At 42.8% G+C, this 23,009-nt stretch overlaps 1 protein-coding gene across 1 annotated transcript; it reads left to right on the top strand.

Moving 5' to 3' along the window:
* Positions 1-6,035: 6,035 nt before the first annotated feature.
* H2az2 (H2A.Z variant histone 2) lies at positions 6,036-21,429 on the top strand. The gene is made up of 6 exons (XM_085691412.2): positions 6,036-6,078; positions 6,372-6,673; positions 10,985-11,062; positions 16,217-16,330; positions 20,589-20,718; positions 21,102-21,429. Exons 1-6 carry the CDS (start codon positions 6,036-6,038, stop codon positions 21,161-21,163), a joined length of 729 nt encoding a protein of 242 aa, XP_085547538.1. The 3' UTR covers positions 21,164-21,429.
* The last annotated feature ends 1,580 nt before the right edge of the window (positions 21,430-23,009 follow it).

Raw genomic sequence — 23,009 nt, 5'->3', positions numbered from 1 at the left:
GCTCAGTACCTTTTTTGGTGAGGCAGTCACATCTTGCTTTCTCTGAGGCTGGATCACAACTGCAGACTACTTTCCTCTTCCCAGAATTCTCCTGTTGTCATCGCCCAGCCTTTACTTCCTGAATGGTTGTTCCGCTTATACTTCCTGTCTGGATACTGGCCAATCAGCATTTTATTAAACAAGTACAAGAAACAAATGTTTACAGGGTAAACCATTGTCCCACAGCATTCCTCCACCCTTTTTTTAAAGAACAAGAACTCTGAATCTAATATCCTTTGTTTAGCTTTTTTCTTAACCATTATCCACAACAACTTGTAACCTACATTCTAAACAAAGGGAAATATTCATAGTCCATTTTTGAGGAATGTTGTCATAGTTTTTCAGGCTACTTCCTGCTGAATTGGGGTGCCGATAATCTTATGGGGACCTAAAGAAAATTTAAAATTATGGTTAAGTTGTGACTAGAGTATCCTGTGAGGCTTGATCATCTCAGCCAGCAGTCTTGAGGCTGTTTTGGATGTAGAACTCAGACATCTGGGTCATCCACTTATATTGGCAATTTCCAGGGGGTCTTCGTTGATCAAACCTTATTTTTCCTAGCCCAGGATAAACCTGTAGCATCACATTTTCTGTGGAAACAAAAGTAAAACCTCTTCTCCAAAGTAACATAATCTTTTTACTTCAATTTTGAAGTCAAGGCATTTATAAAATATTTATGTTTTATTAATCCATCAGCCTTTATATTCAAATGTCTTTTAGCAGTTGTTGAGCCTTCCTCAGCTGTCAAGCAATTCAAAGAGAACATAATAATACATATAATCCAGATGCTCTGTGAATTTTCCATTTTTACATGGCTTATTTTTCTTTACTCCTTTTAATCTATGACTATCTGTACTCTGTCTCTTTAAAGACTTCACCCATTTTTTCAGCATTAACTTTATTTTATGACTCTCTATACTCTTTTTCTTCTCTCTTCCAAGCCTATGTACATTTATCCAACACTATGACTCATCTGGATTTATCTTTATTGCATATCTGTAATTCTTTACTGTCTTGAAGAGCTTTAAAAATGGTAAACATCTTGGCTGCAGCTGCTCTGGATGCTGGCTCCACCCAGAACAAAAATAATCACACAGAAACTGTATTAATTAAAACACTGCTTGGCCCATTAGCTCTAATTTCTTATTGGCTAACTCTCACATCTTAGTTTAACCCATTTCTAGTAATCTGTGTATCACCATGAGGTAGTGGCCTACCAGCAAAGTTTCAGCACCTCTATCTCCAGTGGCAGATCCATGGTGTCACCCTGACTCCGCCCTACTTTCTCCCAGCATTCAGTCCAGTCCTCCCCACCTAGCTCTGCTCTGCCTTTCTCTGCTCTGCTATAGGCTGAAAGCAGCTCTTTATTCATTAATAGTAATCATAACATGCAGAGGGGACTCCCACATCACAAGACAACCAGGGAAACATAGAAAGAACCTGTCTTAAAGAAAAAAAGCCTTGGTAATGACTTTGAAGACTCTTTGCCCATAGACCATGTTTTAATTAATAAGGAAGTGCACTTACAAATCACTTCATAAACTAAGGTTTTTTCATTGATTTTTATTTTATGTGCATGAATAATTTGCCTTCATGTATGTATATACGCCACCTGTGTGCCTGATACCCAAGGGGGTCAGAGGAGAGTGCAGGATACTCTGGAACTGGAAGTGGGTGCACTGTACATGATTTACAACATGTGTGCATGTGCTTCACTATTCTAACAAGATGGGGGAGCTATCAAATTTTAATATGCTTTAGAATTCAACCCTTCTACACATTGTGATAAAGTAGATGTGAACCACAAGTGTGCAGGTGGCCACTTGTTACTCTTTGCTGCCCATCACTCTATCTAGGATTGTTTTGAGTCTTTGAAAATAAGTCTACACAGCATTGAATGACTAGTTTCTTATTTATGTGTATGTGTGTTTTGCCTGCATGTATGTACAGTGCATCATGTGTGTGCAGTGCCCATAAAGGCCAGAACCGCTCTCTAGAACTAGAGTTACAGTTACAAGCTGCCATGTAAGTGCAGGAAATTGAACCTGGGTCCTCTAACCACTGAGCAATCTCTCCAGCCCCCTTTAATCTTTAACACTTTTTGTTGTTGTTGTTTGGTTTGTTGAGACAGGGTTTCTCTGTGAAACAGCTCTGGCTATTCTGGAACTCTCTCTGTGTATACCAGGCTGACCTCAAACTCACAGAGATCTGCCTGCCTTTGCCTCCCAAGAGCTGGAATTAAAGGTGTGTGCCACCATCGCCCGGTAACAAATAGGTTTAGAGACTCAGACTTTTCTTACATTAACTGAAAAAAAAAAATGTAAGGGAGAAGTTCCTTTGAGATCACAACCATGAAGTCACATGGTTATACAAACCCTGCTGCATTGGTGTGTGAAACATGAAACACATTTACCTTTCTCGTCAGTCACCTAGCACTGTTACATGTATATTTGTGTCTATGTATCTACTTTATTTTTGAAGCAAGTTTCTGCCACCAAACCTGAAGCTCACCCATTGGTCAGACCGACTAGCCAGAAACTGCCTGGAATTCTGCCTCAGCTTCCCAGTATTTGTTTTACAAATGTGTGTTTATGTGCTCCATGTCTGCCTCTGTTGGGGGCGTTATTTGTTTTTGCTTTTTGAGACAGGGTTTCTTTAACCCTGGCTACATGCTCTCTGGACCAGACTGGCCTCTATCTCACAGAGATTCACCTGCCTCTGCCTCCCAGTTGCTGGGATTAAAGGTGAGGACCACCTCTGTCTGGCTCATGTCTGACTTTTTGAGTACAGGAATCTAAATGCAAGATATCATGCTTGCAAAGCATGCTACTCACTAAGCCATTTCCCCAGTCACTGTGTATTCATGTTTTTATAAGTTGCTTAATGTCAGCTGGGCAGTGGAGGAGCATGCCTTTAATCCCAGCACTTGGGAGTCAGAAACAGACAGATTGGTATGAGTTCGAGACCAGCCTGGTATACAAAGTGAGTTCCAGAACAGCCACGGCTGTTTCACAGAGAAACCCTGTCTTGAAAAACAAAACAAAACAAAACAAAAATACTTGCTTAATGCTTAATAGTCCACAACACAAATATATCAAAAAATATCCTATTGTCCTTAAGAGCTAACCTGAAACTCACAAATAAATGAGTTTGGTTACCTATTCTTTAACATTGGCTTTGTGTTTTTCTCACTTAAAATTATATTTTTTATTTTATGTTTAGGAATGTTTTGCCTGCATGTTATGTATTATTTGTGGTGATATTTTGTTTGTGCTTTAACAAATAAAACTTGCCTGATGATCAGAATGCAGAGCTAGCCACTAGTTAGCTATAGAGGCCAGGCAGTGGTGGCACACACTTTAACCCCAGCACTTAGGAGGCAGAGGCAGACAGATCTCTGTGAGTTCAAAGCCACCCTGGGCTATGCAAGATCGATCCAGTCTAAAGGAAGATCAGAGTTAGGCCATGGTGGCTCACACCTTTAACCCCAGCACTAGGGAAGTAGAGACAGGAAGGGGTTTACCTAGGTGGAGAGAGGAATGAAAGGTGGGAAGAGACAGGAGCTCATGGATTCAATCTGAGGTTTCAGAGAAAGGCATTCAGTCTGCGGACTTGTAGAAATAGGATACCCCATTTGGTCTGAGGGTTCATAGAGGTAAGAACTAGTAGCTGGCTGCTCTGCTTCTCTGATCTTTCAGCTTTCACCCCCTAATATCTGACTCCAGGTTTTTATTATTAAGACCAAATAGAAATCATGCTACACACACTTTACTTAGAGGTTCAGGTATCATCTATTGAAGACTGCCTTCTCCCTTGCTAAACTGTGTTGGCACGCTTGCCAAATGAGCAACCTACATGAACAGGTGGGTTCATTTCCAAACTCTGGCCCACCGGTTTATCATTTTGCTAGAACATACTTGGTTACTATAGTTTTGTAGTCTGTTTTGGAATTAAGAAGTGTATATCCTCCAATTTGGTTCTTTCTCAAGATAATTTTAGTTATTCTAATTCTCTTGCATTTGTGCATGAATTTTAAGATTTCCTCACCAGTAACTTCAATAAGTGAGGATTTTGATGTTATTTTACTAATTTTTCACCCATATTTTGTATGATTTCTATTACTTTGAGGTCAACTAGGGCTACCCAGCAAGTTCCTGGCCTTATCTCAAAAGAGAGAGGAGAGAGAAGAGGAGAGGGGAGCAGAGCAGTTTAGCAGGGAGAGGCTAATCTAAACAAGGCTGCCAGCTATTCAACAACCAAGGCAGCAGCTAAACAGCTCAAGAGAGGCCATGGCAGGAAGGACAGAGAGTGAGGGCAGAGAGCTGAGACTGAAGAGGGTATAAAGGCTGCAAGGAGCCACAGAAGAGAAACTACAAGCCCTGAGCACTGGAAGAGTCCAGGGAAGCAAAAGTTCAATGCCAAGGATTTCAGTTACAAAGCCAAAAGGTGTAACACTGGCCACATATGCCTGTGACCCCAGAACTGAATCCAGAGATAGGTCCTGGGAGCTTGCTGGCAAGCCACAATGACAAGCTTCAGGTTCAATGAGAGACCATGTCTCAAGGGAATAAAGTGGAGGGAGATAAAGTTGGACACCTGACAGCCTCCTCTGACCACCACGCGTGTGCACAGGCACTCATACGGACGGACCCATGCACGAGGACACACGTGGGCAGACACACACACACAATCCTTGAAGAAAGATAGGTGCTATTTTCAGTTTTACTAACAGCAGAAATAGGCTTGGTGACATGAAATACTGTACATAAACCACATGGCTGCAAGTCAGTCAGATCTTTCCATAGGTGACATTATCTTAGTGATTGATTTAAATGTTTTTTATTTAATTTGCCAACTAACATTTCTAGAATACTAGGCAAAAAAAAATAAAATAAAAAAATTCTATGCTCCGAGGGAGACCCTTACAGTATATAATGCATGCCACAGCCATGCAGAAGGACACTCATCTCAGATTAGGTCAACAGAAAATATTCTAGAAAATGTCTTCAATGAACCCTTTCCTTTTTCCTGGAGACAGGGTCTTTGCACGTAGCCCAAGCTGACCTTGATATTTGCCTCAGCCTACCACCGAACACGAAGATTACAGGTGTGTCCCACCACGTCTGGTTGTGTTTACTCTTAAAAGATGAATAAAAGAGGAAAGACAGAGGATTGCTTTAAGAAAAAGCAAAAACACATACAAAGGCAAGATGGAGTTAGGGTGTTGGGGAAGTGATAAGAGACAAGGTGAGCAGGGGTCAGGGCTTTCAATACCGTGCTAATGATTTGGATTCTGTCTTTGTAGAAAGATAACTGGCTTATGTCTTGGTACACTGGTAACGACTTTCCCTAGTAGACCAATATTATCATTCAATTATGCCCTGAAACACAAAGGAGTAGGAGTTAACTGGGTACTGTCTACTGAACTAACTCCGAACTCGAACCCAATTCTATTATCTGAGCACATCATTGCATTTATTCCGATTTCATTGGCCCCCCCTTCTCACTCTTTTTCTTATCTTCATCTTGGTTTCCCAAAGTCATTTAGAAGCTCGTTCCTTCCTCGTCTAGAATTCAAATTATTTTTTCCGGAAAGCCTCACTTCTCCCAGGTTACTGTTTCTGATGGAGGTTAACTGTCAAAAGAAACGTAATTCAAATTTGGGTACAGATACCATCTATCTGGAGGAAATTTTCTAAATACACTGGCTTGGGAAAACCGAACCGTAAGAACGAAGTCTCAAAACAAAACAAAAGAGTAGAGAATTATTTTGTTCACAATTAATTCCTAGGACTAGTCTGGGCTTCCCACAGTGAAAAGAATATAGCTTTGGAAGCAGAAACCAGAACGAAGTCCTAAGAACTCTGATGGGCTGTATGCAAATGACTACGTTCTCCTAAGCTCATTTCTTCAGTTGAGAAACGGACGGATGTAGGTCTCCCAAATCGCCCGGGTTCAATGATCATCACAAAAACAATGAAGCGTTTTAAAGTTGTATGAACGGGCCAACGATAGCTAGAGAATTTTACTACCGTGCCGGTGCGAGTCACACATATTCCTAAGTTTTCACAATAGCTTCCGCACGAAGCTATTTAGACTTTCCTTTCGTGCTTCTGGGACAGTTCCCCGAAACTTCTAGTAACAGAAGAAAAACAAAGCAAACCAAGAAGACCTAGCGGGCTCGTGCACAGGCGGGAAAGCACAGCTGCGCCGAATCACACTGACCCGTTGGCTCATCCTACTGTTGTTCCCAGACTCCCGCCTCTGGTGCGGCCGGCAATGTTTTCATTGGCTTTTCTTCTCTCCCATTGGTTCGTTCTTCTGTTCATCAGACTCCGCGGCAGGAGAGAGGCGGAGAGCGCGTCAATGTTGGGGTTGGAGGTCCCGCCTCCAAGTGCCGTGTGCAAAAACAAACAGCCGTTGGGGAGGCGGTGCCGAGAGGGCGGAGTTCTGGCTAGAAGGAAGCGTTCGATTGGTCCACCGCCAAGGTTCAAATAAACAACACGAGCGGCTATTGGTGGCGGCAGCGCGAGGCGGGCCGGGGGCATTGTCCGGCTCCGGCAGCGGTGGTCCAGCTGCGAGAGCGGCGGCGGCGGCGCGGGGCGACAGCGGGCGTCGCGCGGCCGAGACCATGGTGAGTGCGGGGTGGCGCGGGGAGCGGGCGCGCGGAAGCACCGGGCGGCGCCTCTACCTGTGGCGCCGGGAGTGGGCGGTGTCGCGCGGCGGAGGGGGAGCGCCCGCCCGGGCCGGACTCCGCCTGGGGGGCCGCGCCGGACGCGGGAGGCAGAAGCAGGGGCGGGTTCAGCGGCGCCCGGGGGAGGACCCGCCGCCCCCGGGCCAGTGCGGAGTCTCCGGCGCCGGGTTACGTAATGCCCCTGCTGAGGCTCGGAGGAGTTCTGACCCTGCCCACCGGTACGGCTCGGTCGGTTCGCGGTTTGCACCGGCTTGAGGCGGTCATCGAATTATGCCCCCACTTCTTTAAAGGCAAAAGGAGTTTATTTACAGGCTTCATCTGAAAGTATCTTTTCACTCTGCAGTTCGGATCTAGTTGAAAGCGGATTTTTAGAAACAAAAGTGAATGAAACTTTAGCACCATTCTAAATTCAGAGGAAGGAAAAAGTGCTAAGAGCAACGGAAACCTGTTCGTTGCGTCAAAATTGTTAAAGGGAATGACGCTCTCAATTATGGAATTGTATTTGTGACGGTATTCCTATTTTAAATATTCTTTCACAGTTTCAGAAATAACACGCCTTCCCAATAATGAGTCTGTCCACACACATAAGAGATTAATTAAGGAAAAACTTTTTAATAACGCATGTCCTGCTGGGTTATCACCCATGCAAGAGCCAGCCTTCATCGGGAGCTCTACCTAAATTATGTACATTTTAGGCTTGTGCGTTCCGCAGACACTGTCATCCTGAAATCTCTTTTCGGTTTCGGGTCCCAGGTTACACTCCGAACAATTAAAACAGAGGCAGGAGATTGCAAGTCTGGCCACTTAGGCAGATAGGAGATTTACACAGCAAAAAAATACTACATATTACCAGGATTATTGTAAGTATGCCACTGTTGTTCTTCTTTTTTCGAATAATCGTTTCCCTGGTCATCTTTCCCACCTGACAGAATTACGTTTTCCCTGATGAGAGCTCAGGGGAGTAAATGGCAGACTAGGACTTAATGATACCTGTGAACCTGTGCTGCCTGCTGCCTTGATTTGTGTTTGGGTGTGGGAATCTGGGCATGACTGCTGGTCATAAATCGGTGCTGTCTCCTTTGCCATGGGAATGGAGTCTAACTGGCTGGGTCAGTCCTGGTGAATAAGCCACTGTACCCTAGCATCCTAAATTCCCCTTATCAGAACAGGCACGTTTGCATAACTGCACTGCCTGTCTTTGGGTTCTTTTGGAGGCAGTGCTCTAGCTAAGTTTGGTTTGTGTCAATGTCTCCTAAGCAAACCTATTAGGAAGTCCATTGTCACATCAGTCTTAGTACTTTGAGTTTCACCTACATCTTCACAAGACAGGTGCCTTCAACAGGTGTGGCTGACTTCAAAGCTAAGGCCCACCTCAGGCTGTCATTTCTCATCTGACAAATAATGTAATTTGGCTCATGTTGATGACATGTGAGGTGTTTAATAGATGACTATAAGCAGATTGGCCAGTGGAAAGTAGCCAAGTGTGGACTATAAAATTCTCAGATCTCAAACTAGAAAAGTTCTGTCAGCTGTCATTGTTGTGTGGTGACTGTAGGCAGTTAGTCTGCACGAGCTACTTGTTTGTACATAAGTTAATCTGCTAAGGCAGTTGATGATTTTTTGTTTGTTTTGTGTTTCAAGACAGGGTTTTTCTGTAGCTTTGGTGCCTTGGTGCCTGTCCTGGAACTAGCTCTTGTAGACCAGGCTGGCCTCGAACTCACAGAGATCCGCCCAACTCTGCCTCCCAAGTGCTGGGATTAAAGGTGTGCACTACCATTGCCTGGCCTCAGGCGGTTGGTTTTTATGATCCCGGTTAGTTTTTCTTTCTCTCATTGTAGTGATAGGTTTTCAGTATCTACCCAAAAGTATATAAGCGTTAACTTAAGAGAAAAAAAAAAACTGACGGCGTTGGTTGTCTTTGGTTAAAAATAAATAATTAATTGACAGGAAATAAAAATGGTCTATTAGAGTAATAGCAAAGTATCCAGTATCAAGGCAAAAATCTATTTCAGTATGCTCTTTTCCCATGAATATACTTTTTTATTTATTTATGTATATTTTGGAATAAACTTTTTAAATCCAGACAAAGTATGTATTCATTGTGTATATATAAGGGTGGGCTATTGAGGTCAGAGGACAGCTTGCGGAAATCTGTCCTCATTCCACCATGAGTCTCAGACATCAAACTGAGGTGGTAAGGTTAATAATGTCAGTTCCCTTTACCTGCTGAGCCAGCTCCAGAGCCCAGTTTTTACATATTTTCTCTTTTTCAGTCATCAACAATTTTTTATTTAAAGTTGATTATATGTGGTTTGGGAGATTAGGGTAAGTAGCAGCTTATTGTTTTTTTAAGTTTTTTTTCTTTTGTTTGTTTTGATTTTTTTGGTTTTTGTTTTATTTGGTTTTTCAAGGCAGGGTTCCCCTGTGTAGCCCCGACTGTCCTGGAACTCACTCTGTAAACCAGCTGGCCTCTAACTCAGAGATCTATCTGCCTTTGCCTCCTGAGGGTTAGAACTAAAGGTATGTGCTACCACCACCCAGCTAAAATGTTAAAATAAACATTTAAACATAAAAATAAACATAAAAAGTGCTAAGCTTTGTGCTCGTGATCTTAGCTCACAGCAGCTAGAAATGGTGATGCCAACGCTTGGGTGCTCCACAGACTTGAAATTCCCCTCCCTAAATTCACTGATGTGACCAGCTTCATACAAAATAGAGACAAATATAATAATGAATGCCCTTACACCACTTCCCAATAGTCTTTGTTCTGTCTGAATCTCTGTATCATCTTTGTTCTTTATTTTTAAAGGTAGAACTGCTAGTTGAGTTCTTATAGCATCCCAGAGCTTCTATAGCGCACATCTCCAAACTCTTCCACATTCCTCCTGTGAATCAGTTCCAAAAGCCTAAGAGCCATAGGTCAAGTTTAGTGATGACAACAACCCCACTCTTGGTACTAAGTTTCTCTATTACTTTCCTCATCACCTTGACCAGATACTTGACGAAAGGTTTAAAAAAGGAAAAACTGCTAGGCTATCGTGGCACCCAGCATTCAGAGACAGAAGCAGGCAGATCTCCATGAGTTGAGGCCAGCCTGGCCTACAGAGAGAGTTCAGCAGGATAGCCAGGACAACACAGAGAAACCCTGTCTCGAGAAACCGAACCAAAAAAAAAAAAATGTGGGAGGGAGTTTGACTCATGATTTCAGATGATTTGGGCCTCAGTTGACCCCATACTCTTGGGCAAAGCATTATGGTAGCAAGAGTGTGTGTACTTCATGGCTTGCCAGGAAACATCCAGTTATAATACACTCTGTAAGAACATACACCAGTGACCAACAACCTTCATTTCTGTCTTACCACCTAAGGAATGCTACCATTTGAGAATGAAGCCTTCATCTCAGTCCACTACATGTGACTGATTCTGTTTATTTGGCTGCTGTAATAATGTTGCCATGAACAGAGGCTTACAGTCAATGACTTGTTTGGGGTCTGTAACTAGAAATGGACTGGCTGCGTCCTGAGGCACTTCATTCTCTTTTCGGTGTTTGATTAGCCTAATTTTTGATAACATGGTTGTTCTTCCTCCCAGAAAAGATCAATTCTCAATTTTCTATGGAAATAATGTTATGCTGGGTTTTTTGAAAAGTTAAATGTTGCTGGGCGGTGGTGGCATGCACCTTTAATCCCAGCACTCATAAGACAGGCGGATCTCTGTAAGTTCAAGACCAGCCTGGTCTACAAGAGCTAGTTCCAGGATAGGCTCCAAAGCTACAGAAAAACCCTGTCTCGAAAAAAAAGGAAAAAAAGAAAAGTTAAATGTTTCTGAAATACATGAAACTTAATATCAATCAGAAATTTGTCAGATTTATAAATAACTTAGACTTTAAATATGTGTTAGTGATTGGTTTTTAATGTGTTAATAAAAGGTAATATATATATATATATATATATATTTACAGTGAGGCAGCAAATCACCTAAATATCCTAAGTTTTTATAAGAAATTTTTACCTAGTTGGGCAGTGGTGGTGCTCGCTTTTAATCCCAGCATTCGAGAGGCAGAGGCAGGAGGATCTCTGAGTTCGAGGCCAGCCTGGTCTACAGAGCGAGTTTCAGGACAGGCTCCATAGCTACTAAGAAACTCTGTCTCAAAAAACAAATAATAAAAAAAAAAGAAGAAGAAGAAAAGTAAAGTATTGTTTTGTGACTTTTTTGCATTAACATTTTCAACTGCATATTGTTTTCCTCTAGGCTGGAGGCAAAGCTGGGAAAGACAGTGGGAAAGCCAAGGCTAAGGCAGTGTCCCGCTCACAGAGAGCTGGGCTGCAGGTAATGAATGATCCATTCTGTCAGTTTGTTGTTTTCTTTATTTTTGTAATTCATGACCCAGAGATGGTTTATTGATTGCAGAAATGTCCTTTTTTTATAATATACCTTGAATGTGAGAGTAACTAGTTAAGACTTAAATTACAAAGCAAGCCATTAGTTTGTATTTTATAAGAGAACAGGATATCTTAACAAATTTGTTGATTTCCCCCCCCCATTAGATTAGTATCTGTTCTTGGACCTGGAAAGCAAAATTAACAGTTAAGAATGTGTGCTACTCTTGTAGAACAGCTGGGTTCGGTTCCCAGCACCCGAATTAAAAGGGTCACAGCTATCTGTGACACCTGATCAGGGGATCTCACGCAACACATACCCACACAGACCCGTGTATGCTTAACAGTGAAGTACACCTCTTTGTAAATGCCTGGTTTTTCAAGATTATAACTGTGTTCTTCATTCTTATAAACTTAAGAGTGGGTATGCTCTGGTTTTCCTTCTGAAAATGTTTGTAGTGGCTCATTGTCTTTCAGGGCAGGATAGAACTAGAGCCCAATATTGGATTATTGTACTGTTCTCTAAGTATTTCCCAGAAGACCTCCATTGTACCGAGAAGTATGTTCTAAACTCCTAAGTATTCTCAAATTTCATGTATGTGAATTATTACAACTTTAACCTACAGACAGAGTTTTCTAGGTGAGTAAAAATTATTCCCTGCACATAAGGAATGCTTCAAAAGGGACTGGAGGAGTCAGGGGTGGTGGCGCACACCTTTAATCCCAGCACTCGGAGGCAGAGGTAGGCGGATCTCTGTGAGTTCCAGGACAGCCAGGGGTGGAATGGGGAGCTGGAGTGTTGGCTCAGTGATGAAGAGCATTGCTGTTCTAGAGGACCAGAGTTAATTCCCATAACCTACATGCTAGCTCACAACCATCTGTAACTCCATTTCCAAGGGGGTTAGGCCTTCTTCTGGCCTCTTTGGGCACCAGCACACATGTGGTCAATAGACATCAGTGCAGGCAAAACATTCATATACACAAAAATAAAGGGATGCAATTTTTTGTTTGTTTGATTTTTTTTTTTTCAAGATGGGGTTTCTCTGTGTAGCCCTGGCTGTCCTGAAACTCACTCTGTAGACCAGACTGACCTCAAACTCAGAGACCTGACTCTGCCTCCAAGTGCTGGTTAAAGATATCCACCTTTAACCACCGCCTGGCAAAAAAATAAATACATCTTTAAAAATTAATAATAATAATAATGCAACCCGCCGGACACTGGTTGCGTACGCCTTTAATCCCAGCACTCACGAGGCAGAGGCAGGCAGATCTCTGTGAGTTCGAGGCCAGCCTGGTGTACAAGAGCTAGTTCCAGGACAGACTCCAAAGCTACAGAGAAACCCTGTCTCGAAAATAATAGTAATAATAATGCAACCCAACCTTACACATTTTAGGCAAGTATGAGCTGTATCCCAGGCCAAGAAACATTTTATTTTTTTAAAGATTTACTTATTTTCTGTGTGTGGCTGTTTTGCCTGCCTGTATGTTGGTGCAGCATGTACGTACAGGTGCTTGAGGGGGCCAGAAGAGAGGATCAGAGATCTTGGAATATATACAGTGTAGTTGTTGGGAACTAAACCTGTGCAAGAGCAGCACATGCTCTTTACCACTGAGCCATCCCTACAGCCCCACAAAACCCTTTGTATAGGGGAAATTAGGAACCCACAGGGTTGCTCAATGGGAAGAGCATCACCATTAAGCCTTACAGCCTGACCTAAGTTCAGTTCCCAGGACCCACACAGTGGAAGGAGGAAACCAACTCCAATATGTTATCTTCTGACCTTCGTTTGTGTGTGTGTAAAGCATGTGCACACACATACATAAATACATAAATAGTTTTTAGGAGGGAAATTGGAAGTTCATACTGTGTGGTGTGTGTATTCACAGCTTCCCTTGGTAGCCGTGTCAGCCTCCTGCCTCAGGTGTGCTGGCCACACAGCAAACCATGTTTCTTACGGCCGTTTCAACAAGTGGATCACAGAACCTCTGTAACACAAAGGGAAGGGGAGAGGAACTTAAATTCATTTTGTTTTCTTTTGGTGTTTTTGTTTTTGGGTTGTTGCTTGTTTGTTTGGGACAGGGTTTCTCTGTGTAGCTGTGGCTGGCCTGGAACTTGATCTGTAGACCAGGCTGGACCCAAACTGAGAGATCTACTTGCCTCTGCTTTCTGAATGCTGGGATAAAAGATGTGTGCCACCACCACTTGGCTTTTTATTTTAATTTTATGTGTATGATTGTTTTGCCTGCTTGCATTTGCATCATGTGTGGAGGTCCAAAGGTAGCATCGGAACTCCTGGAACTGAAGTGAACTACCATGTGGGTGCTGGAAACCAAATCCAGATCCTCTGGAAGGGCAGTGTGTGCTCCAACTGCTGAGCCGTCTTCACAGTTCAAGAACTTAACTTTTAAAGCATTGTGTATTTTAGGGCACTACTTAAATTCTCATAATTTATTTCAGGTGTATTTAAGCAGTGGAGATTGTTGCATTGGTTTAATAAATAAAGGGGTTGTGCAGGGGGAGGGGGAGAAGAAGAAAAGGGTTGGTGAGATGGACCAGCATATAAAGGTGTTTACCCCCAAATGATGGAAGGAGATATCCAACTTGGACAAGTTGTCCTCTGACTTACACACAAGTAAGTGGAGCCTAGAGAGATGGCTCAGCAATTAAGAGTACTTTCTCCTCTTCTAGAGGACTAAAGAGGTTCCCTGCTCTCATTTGGGCATCTCTTACCTTAGTCTGTAGCTCCAGCTCCTGGGGATTCAGTGCCCTCTTCTGGCCTCCCTAGTACATAGACACAAATAAATGTAATAAAGTATTGTAAGATAAATATGCCGGGTGGTGGTGGTGCACGCCATTAATCCCAGCACTCAGGAGGCAGAGGCAGGCAGATCTCAGTGAGTTCGAGGCCAGCCTAGTCTACAAAGCAAGTTCTAGGACAGCCAGGACTGTTACACAGAGAAACCCTGTCTTTAAAAAATTTTTTAAAAAAATAAGATAAATATTTTAGTGGTTTAAAGGATCAAAAATCATGCATGTAGCTGGTGGTGATGGTAGACATCTTTAATCCTAGCACTTGGGAGGCAAAGGTGAGTGAATCTCTGCGCTCAAGGCCAGCCTAGTCTACAGGAAAAGTTCCAGGACAACCAGGGCCAAACAAAGAAACCCTGTTTTGGTGGTGGGGGTGGGGCAGGTTCATGTAGGAGTTAGAGAGAGAGAGAGCTCAGTAGTTAAGAGCACTGACTGTTCTTCCAGAGAACATGAGATCAATTCTCCACACTCGAATGGCAGCTACAATGTCTGTAACTCTGGCTCAGAGGATTGGGCATGCAAATGGTATGCAGACATACATACAAGGCAAAATGCCTGGACACACAAACTTTTAAAAGTAAAATGAGCATGGCTTTGTTTTAAAAATAATCCATGTAACTGAGGGAGTCCAGCGCTACCTGTGATAGTAGCTGCTTTGGAGGCTGAGGCAGTAGGATCACAAATTCAAGGCCAATCTGGGCTACATAATGTGTTAAAGACTATGCTAAGCGTAGGTAGCTTAGCCATACTCTGCCTCAGAAAATAGAGAGCAAATCTGAGGTGTGGTACAAAGCTTGTAGTCTCAGATTTCTGCAAATTGGAGGCCAACCCACACACTGCACATTCTGTATAGCAAGATCAAAGAAAAAGTACAAAGAAAGGATATCACTTCAGCAGTAAAGCGCTTGCCCAGGATGTTGTCAGACTCCAGATTCAGTCTCTAAAGCTACAAAAAAGAAGTATTAGCAGTAGATGGAAAGAGGTAGAGAGTTGAAGCCCTTCCCTGTTCCACCGAAAAGGTTTTCTCTAAGATTGTAACTTTCTTTTAATCCCAGCACTCGGGAGGCAGAGGCAGGCAAATGGTATGCAGACATACATACAAGGCAAAATGCCTGGACACACAAACTTTCTAGTTGTATGCCAGCCACTAAGTTGTTCTAAGAGGTATGCGTGGTCCTGTACAAAGAATCGCTGGCACCTGCCTTTGTTTCCAGCTGTTCAGGAGTCAGAAGGTCTGGGGCAGCTTGAGAACTTAGCAAAGCCCTGTTTCTTTGTTTCTTTCTTTCTTTTTTCTTTTTTTTTGAGACAGTGTTTCACTGTGTAGTACTGGCTGTCCTGGAACTTGCTTTGTAGACTAGGCTAGCCTCAAACTCAGAAGTTTGCTTGCCTCTGCCTCCCAGGGATGGGATCGAAGGTGTGCACCATGCACAACCCACCCTTCCTAAGACATTGTATTAAAGGCCTCATTGTAGGGCAGGAGAAAGGCTCAACTATTAAGAGAACTGAAGAAGATCCTGGTTTGATTCCAAGCACCCATATGGGAGATCACAACTGTCCTCCGGTTTTAGGGGATCCAGTGACCTTTGAAGGAACTAGGCTCACATGTTGTACACCCGTACACATAAAATAAGTTTAAAATACAGTTCTTTGTAGTCTCTAAAGCTCAGTAAGAGATGGTTTGGCTGTCTTGCTACATGCCAGACAGCACACCTTACTGACATTACAAAACAGAAATAAGGCATTGATTGTGCTCTTAAAATTATAATTGCTTCTGGAGACACTCCTTAAGAATGAGATCTTGGCCAGGCGGTGGTGGCACATGCCTTTTTTCCCAGCACTTGGGAGGCAGAGGCAGGCGGATCTTTGTGAGCTCGAGGCCAGTCTGGTCTGCAAGACCTAGTTCCAGGACAAGCTCCAAAGCTACAGAGAAACCGTGTCTCGAAAAACCAAGATAAATAAGTAAAATAAAGTAAAATAAAATTGAAGAAGAACAGAGTTAGGGTCAGAGGAGAATGGTGGGTGAAGGTTGAAAGTCATGTGACTTTTATGTGAAAATTGATCAGATACAATTGTGATTATTGGGCCGTATTGAACATGTAATTGATAACACCATGGTATATTTTTACAGTGAACTGCGTTGCTCAAAAATTGAAGATTTGATGCTGAGTAGCAGCACATCCATGTAGGTTCTAGGACCATTAACTACCGAGTAAATTTGCCCGTAACATGGTTAAGCCTTCAGTTACACTGAGGCACTGCATTGCCTCCCAACAAGAAAGACGTCTCTTTTTTCAGTTTCCTGTGGGCCGGATCCACAGACACTTGAAGACTCGCACCACAAGCCATGGACGGGTGGGAGCCACTGCTGCTGTGTACAGTGCTGCGATTTTGGAGTACCTCACAGCTGAGGTTTGTGGAGACGTCACGTGTGGGGATCCAAAGGGTTGCTCTAAACTAAATGGCTGTGACTGCCATGGAGAACACGTTTTTGATTTGTATTTTATGTACATTGGTGTTTTCCCTGTATGTATGTCTGTTTGAGGTTGTCAGATAGATCCCTTGGAACAGGAACCATAGATGGTTGCGAGCTGCCATGTGGGGGCTGGGAATTGAACGTGGGGGTCCCCTGGAAGAGCAGTCAGTGTTCCCAATCGCTCCACACACACACATACACTTTTTTGGGTTGGGGGTGTTTTCAATACAAGATTTCTCTGTATAACTGTCTTAGCTATCCTGGAACTCACTTTGTAGACCAGGCTTTGAACTCACTGAGATCCACCCCCCAAGTGCTGGGATTAAAGGCATGTGCCACCACCCGGCCTGAGAATACTTCTAAAGACATTAGTGCACTCTTATTTTGTTTTCTTTGTTTTGTTTTTGTTTTTTTGTTTTGTTTTTTGAGTTTCATATTGTCTAGTCTAGTTCCAACTCCAGCATTCCAGAGGGTGATCATGAACTTTTGTTCCTTCTTGTCTCGACCCCCCCCACCAGTGCTGGATAGCAGAAGTAAACCATCACACTGGCTGCTTCCTTTTCTTCTGTTTTGCTTTTTTGAGACAGCCACTCGTGCTGGCCTAGAACTTATCTTGTGTTCTGCTTAGTGTGGGGAGTTTTTTGTTTGTTGATTTGGCTTGGTAGAGACAGGTGACTGACTGATTGGAATTCTGTGTAGACTAGGCCAAATCGTCATCACTCTGCCAATTTTTTACTTGTTTGTTTTTTGCTATTTATTTATTTATTTATTTATTTTTCTCCTGAGATAAGACTTCTCTGTAGCTTTGGAGCCTGTCCTGGAACTCCCTCTGTAGACCACGCTGGCCTCAAACTCACAGAGATCTGCCTGCCTCTGCCTCCTGAGTGCTGAGATTAGAGGCGTGCTCTGCCAATTGGAGTCCTGATGTGATTGGTTTCTGTTTGTTTATATTTAAGTGAGGGCAAGCAAACCACATTTTTCAGAGCCATGATAAAGAAATAAATACTTTGTAATTAAGTGAACTGTGAGGTACATATGTTAGTCATTTGGCAGTGTTCGAGGCTCCTGGCCTTGCATACATGAAGCCCTGGGACTGTTTCCCAACACCCCCATAAACTGGGGATAGTGGAGGCAGGAGGATCAAGAACTCAACCCATAAACTGGGGATAGTGGAGGCAGGAGGATCAAGAACTCAAGTCATCTTAGCTACATAGTGAATTCAAGGCCATCCAGGGGTATATGATAACTCTTTCTTTAAAAAGCAAACCAGGGGCACTACTCATGAAGTTAGAGCATGCCTTCCTAGTTTGTGAAGATTTGTAATAGAATGATATGGCCAGGCATGGTGGCATGTGCTTGTGACCTTAGATAGGAAGATTGTGAGTTTGAGGCCGTCCTCAGCTATCTAGAGAGTCCCTGCCCCAAAACTAACAAAGAACTTGCTCTGTTAAAATCAAGAACCTTTGATATCGTAGGTAGCATAGTAGCGGTCCTTCCTTCATGCTCATAAGTGAGCTTCACATTTCAGTTAGATAAGTTATTTTGGTAAGACTGGTTTGTTGGTTGGTTGGTTTTCTTCATGACAGGGTTTCTCTGTGTAGCTTTGTAGCCAGTTCTGGAACTTGAACTCACAGAGATCCACCTGCCTCTGCCTCCCAAGTGCTGAGATTAAAGGTGTGCGCTGCCAACACCTGGCTTGGCAAGATTTCTTAATATAAGGATCCTGGATCTTCTCTCCCCATCTCAAGACCTCCCCTGGAAAATGCATAGGAAGGCATGAAATGTTGGCAGCTACATTCCAAACCGTAATTTGAGTAGCATGCAAGTCAGGTGGTAGAGACAGCCAAGCCTAGTAGAAGATTCTTTTTTGTTTTTGTTTAAAATTTAATTATTATATATACTATGTTCTGTCTGCATGTATGCCTGCAGGCCAAAAGAGGACACCAGATCTCATTACAGATGGCTGTGAGCCACCATGTGGTTGCTGGGAATTGGACTCAGGACCTCTGGAAGAGCAGCCAGTGCTCTTAGCTGCTGAGCCATCTCTCCAGCCCAAGCAGAAGATTCGTAATGGGGAAGCTGTGCTAGGGACAAAGCTGAGAAATGTGACTGTGATGTACGTTAGTGATCACATTGCCGTAGTCTCATCACCCTCCCTGTTTAAGATTTATCTCTGATTTATGGGTAGTTTGAGCTTTGCTATGTTATGAGTCAAAGGTTTCATGGGGGCATTTTGCTGTTAATTGAGACACTTTCTTCTTTGATCCTATTCCAGATTTTTAGTTCACTACAGGCTCTAGGAAGATATGCATTTTCCTTTTCTAGTGCTGTGGCATGTAGAGTTAATAGTTCACCCCGTGGAGGTCTTTCTACATTCCTATTTGGGATTCAGCTACGTTTTCTTTGTGGTACTTGGGATTGAACCCAAAAACTTATGAGTTAGGGAACTCCTCTATACTGATCTACATCTCTAGTTCTTTGGGTGTTTTATTATTTTATGTATTGGGGTATTTTACATATAAGCAATTGGGGTATTGCTTATATGTCTGCTTACCATCTGTGTTCAATGCCCACAGACACCAGAAGAGGGTGTCAGGTTTTCTGGGTCTGGAGTTAAGAATTGTAGCATGAGGGTCGGCTTGTTGGGGTATCTGTTCCCACCCGGTACCCCACAGCCGGCAAGTCCCAGAGAAAATCAATCACACAGAGATCTCTATAAGTTATAAAGCTGATTGGCCCATTAGGTCAGGCTACTTATTAGCTCTTATAACTTATGTTACCCCATTATCCTTATCTACGTTAGCACATGGCTCAGTACCTTTTCCAGCGGGGCAGCTTACATCTTTCCTCTCCAGTGGTCTGGGCAGAACTGGCCAAGGAGCTTCCTGCTTCCCAGAATATTCCCAGACTCTTTGCTCCACCTCTTCTTCCTGTCTGGCTTTCCCGCCTATACTGCCTGCCTGGCCAATCAGCGTTTTATTAAAATATGATTGATAGAATACAGATAATTCTCCCACACCAAAGAGTGGTTATGATGGGGGGCTGAAGAGATGGCTCAGAGGTTAGAGCACTGACCACTGAAGCCACATGGTGGTTCACAACCATCTGTAATGAGATCTAGTGCCCTCTTCTGGCCTACAGCCATACATGCAGACAGAACACAGTATACATAAATAAATTAAGAAAAAAAAAAGAATGGTTGTGATCCACCATGTGGGTGCTAGGAATTGAACCAGGGTCCTATGGAACAGCAGCCAGTGTTCTTAGCCACTGAGATACCTCTCCAGTCCTGCCCTTTGTTTCTTTGACACAGCCTTGTAGGTAGCCTCAGCTGGCATTAGACTTGTAGTCCTACCCAGCAACAAGTGACTGAGCTACGTGTTTCGCTCACGGCTGGCCAGGGTTTCTAGGGTAGAACTAGACCGCCTCTCAGTACAGCTCAGTGAGAGGGTGCATAGCTTGTGGGAAGCCCTGCAGCTTTAGTTTCTTTATGCTTTTAACTTATCACTCTTTATTCTTAGATCCAGCCTCATTATTAGTACAATGCCATTGTCATTCTGTCATAAGTATCATGTCTTACCAGTATCAAAACTCAGAATAAGGGCTGGAGAGATGGCTCAGAGGTTAAGAGCACTGCCTACTCTTCCAAAGGTCCTGAGTTCAATTTCCAGCAACCATATGGTAACTCACAACCATCTGTAATGAGGTCTGGTGCCCTCTCTATATTGTATACATAATAAATAAATATTTTTAAAAAAAACTCAGAATAAACAATGAATTCTGGGTTGTAAAGAGGGTTTAGTTTTGCACCTGTCTTTTATTTCTTTGTTCAGTTTGCCAGAAACACAGGTGTTATATAAATACATTTTAAAACAAGTCAGCATATTCTAGGTATTTAACCTTGGAGTTTTGGCCAACCAGTGGTGATTCATACCTTTGATCCCAGCACTCTGGAGACAGAGGCAGATGATCTCTGAGTTCGAGGCCAGCCTGGTCTACAGACCGAGTTCCAGGACAGCCAAGGCTACACAGAGAAACCCTGTCTTGTGGGGGAGATTTTTTTTTTTTTACGTGTGTCTCTGTGCAAGGAGGAGAGTCAATGGGAGGTATTAAGTGTCATAAAAAACATACAGTGACAGAGAGGTTGTTCTCCTACTATTTCCTTAATTGTGTTATTTCATGGGTGCTTTGTAGGTGCTGGAGTTGGCAGGTAATGCTTCCAAGGATCTCAAAGTAAAGCGCATCACTCCACGTCACTTGCAGCTTGCAATCCGAGGTGATGAAGAGCTGGATTCACTCATCAAGGCTACCATAGCTGGGGGCGGTATGTATTATTAGGCCTACAGTATATCTAATTAACATCAATTAGATCAGTGATCCTCAGCATCAGTGGTTAATTAGGAACCATATGAATTTTAATTCCATAAGTGTTAAGTGTACTATAGTTCTGTTGGTGGTGGGATGAACCTGGGTCCCCATAAATGCTACAATTGAGCCACAACTCAGGACCCTCTAGGCCTCTTCTCATAGTGGCCTGAGTAAATATTTGTCCCCTTGCCATGGGTAGTGCTATTTTTATTTTAGTTTGTTCTTTAAGGTTTAAAGTACTGCCCCATACATTTTGAACTATGCTAAAGAAATAGCATGATCCTGAGACGTTGCTTGTTATCATATTGTACTAACAAAACTTCTTAAATTTCATTCTAGGTGTGATTCCGCACATCCACAAATCTCTGATTGGAAAGAAGGGACAGCAGAAAACTGCTTAGGAAGTGATTTAACCACCTGCTCCCCCTTACTGTCTGTAGCTGGACAGTGGACACCTGTGGGATTGTGTGGAAACTTTAAGAACAGTTCAGTGGAAAAGCATAGACAATTGCTGTAGACAAGATAAAAGAAACATTTGTATGTTTTTAGACTCGCGAAGTTTGATAAGTCCCTTTCCCTGTGGTCATGGTCATGTGTTGATTGGCCAAGTTTCTCCCTTGTGTTTTATACAAAAATAGAATTGATAAAACATTTTTTACAAAACTAATTTGTCTCAGAATTTCTTCATGATGTGTTGGAAATACTTTGTTCACACCTGGGCGTGGCTTTGTATACATGCAACCCTAGCATCTGGGAGGTTTGGGCAGAACCTTTATAGTTCACAGTGACTCTTGCCTACATACTGAGTTCTAGGGCAACCTGGACAAGAGACTCGGTCAAAAGAAAAAAAAATTTGCTCAGACATTGAAAATTTTAAATTGCAAATTAGTCTTTCATGCCAGGCGGTGGTGGCCTATGCCTTTAATCCCAGCACTCGGGAGGCAGAGGCAGGCAGATCTCTTGAGTTCAAGGGCAGCCTGGTCTACAGAGTGAGTTCCAGGACAGGCTCCAAAGCTACAGAGAAACTCTGTCTTGGAAAGCCAAAAAAAAAAAATTTAGTCTTTCAGAATAATCTTAAAACAAAAATTGGTACCATGTTGAATCTTGGATACAATCTAATATACCATTATTTTTATTACATGCAACCAAGAAAGAACATCTTTGTGAACTAATGCCAGCAATTAGGAGATAAATCTTCATTGCAAAGGTGGAGGACAAAGGGGGAATTGTGTATTCAGGGTCAAAACTGGTAATGGAATGAGTTGAATCCTTGCCTGCACGCTTACCATATGTGGTGCCTATGCTACCTGCTTCACTGGCCAAGGAACTTTATTGCCCCACTCTCTGGGTGTGATGCCTAATGTCCACAGGAACGAAATGACCTACTGCGAAGGTGATTAAGCTCGTACGTAGGGCAGTGGAGTTAGGAGCCGAACCTCGACCTTCCTGCTCCAGAGTTCACACCATGACCTAAGTGCTGCTGCTTTATCGGTTTTCTGCTTTTGTCTGGGAAGTCTGACTTTCTGTGGTCTCATAGATCCCACAAACCTGCAGTAACTTACAGTCTCTAAAGACGATGTCTAAGTAATAACGTATACAGTTTAACTTAATTCACTAGTCAATGTAGTATTACAGCCAAAATGTTACTTTTCTTCCATGGAACTCTTTGTAAGAAACTAGTTGATATAACAGTTAACAGTATCAAAACGATTATTTTGAAGAAATAATTTTATCATGGAAATTCTGACAAATACACAGAAATAAAGATGATAATGCTGGTGTGATAGAGCCATGTATCCCTGTCCTCCAACTTTAGTCTTGTGGTCAGTTTAACCATGTCCCCACCTGCCACTGCCAATGGGTTGCTTTGAGTCTGGTTACAGTCTTCACATCTATGTATTGTAGAGACTCGGTTTCCACTAAATATTCCACTTAGAGACGGGACACCTTGAAGACAGCTAATAGTTTTACTATGAAGTACCAGTCAGCATTCAGGTTTTCCTGGGGTTTTTTTTTTTTTTTTTTTTTTTTTTTTTTTTTTTTTTTTTTGGAGACAGGGTTTCTCTGTGTAACAGCTCTGGCTCTCCTGGACCTTGCTCTGTAGACCAGGCCAGCCTTGAACTCACAGAGATCCACCTGATCCACCTGTCTCTGCCTCCCAAGTGCTGGGATTAAAGGCATGAGCCACCACCGCTGGCCTGGGTTTTGTTTTTAACTGTTTGAATCAAGATCTAGACAGAAGAGATG

Source organism: Myodes glareolus, chromosome 8, assembly GCF_982192425.1.
Source record: "Myodes glareolus chromosome 8, mMyoGla1.1, whole genome shotgun sequence".
NCBI lineage: Eukaryota > Metazoa > Chordata > Mammalia > Rodentia > Cricetidae > Myodes > Myodes glareolus.
This window is presented reverse-complemented; position numbering and strand designations above follow the sequence as displayed.

What these genes read in the sequence shown, in the direction of transcription:
- H2az2 (XM_085691412.2), top strand. Translation starts at nt 6,036, where the DNA reads ATGAACGGGCCAACGATAGCTAGAGAATTTTACTACCGTGCCG. An exon ending in GTCGCGCGGCCGAGACCATG is followed by an intron (nt 6,674 to 10,984) that starts GTGAGTGCGGGG and finishes GTTTTCCTCTAG; the next exon opens with GCTGGAGGCAAAGCTGGGAA. An exon ending in CACAGAGAGCTGGGCTGCAG is followed by an intron (nt 11,063 to 16,216) that starts GTAATGAATGAT and finishes CTCTTTTTTCAG; the next exon opens with TTTCCTGTGGGCCGGATCCA.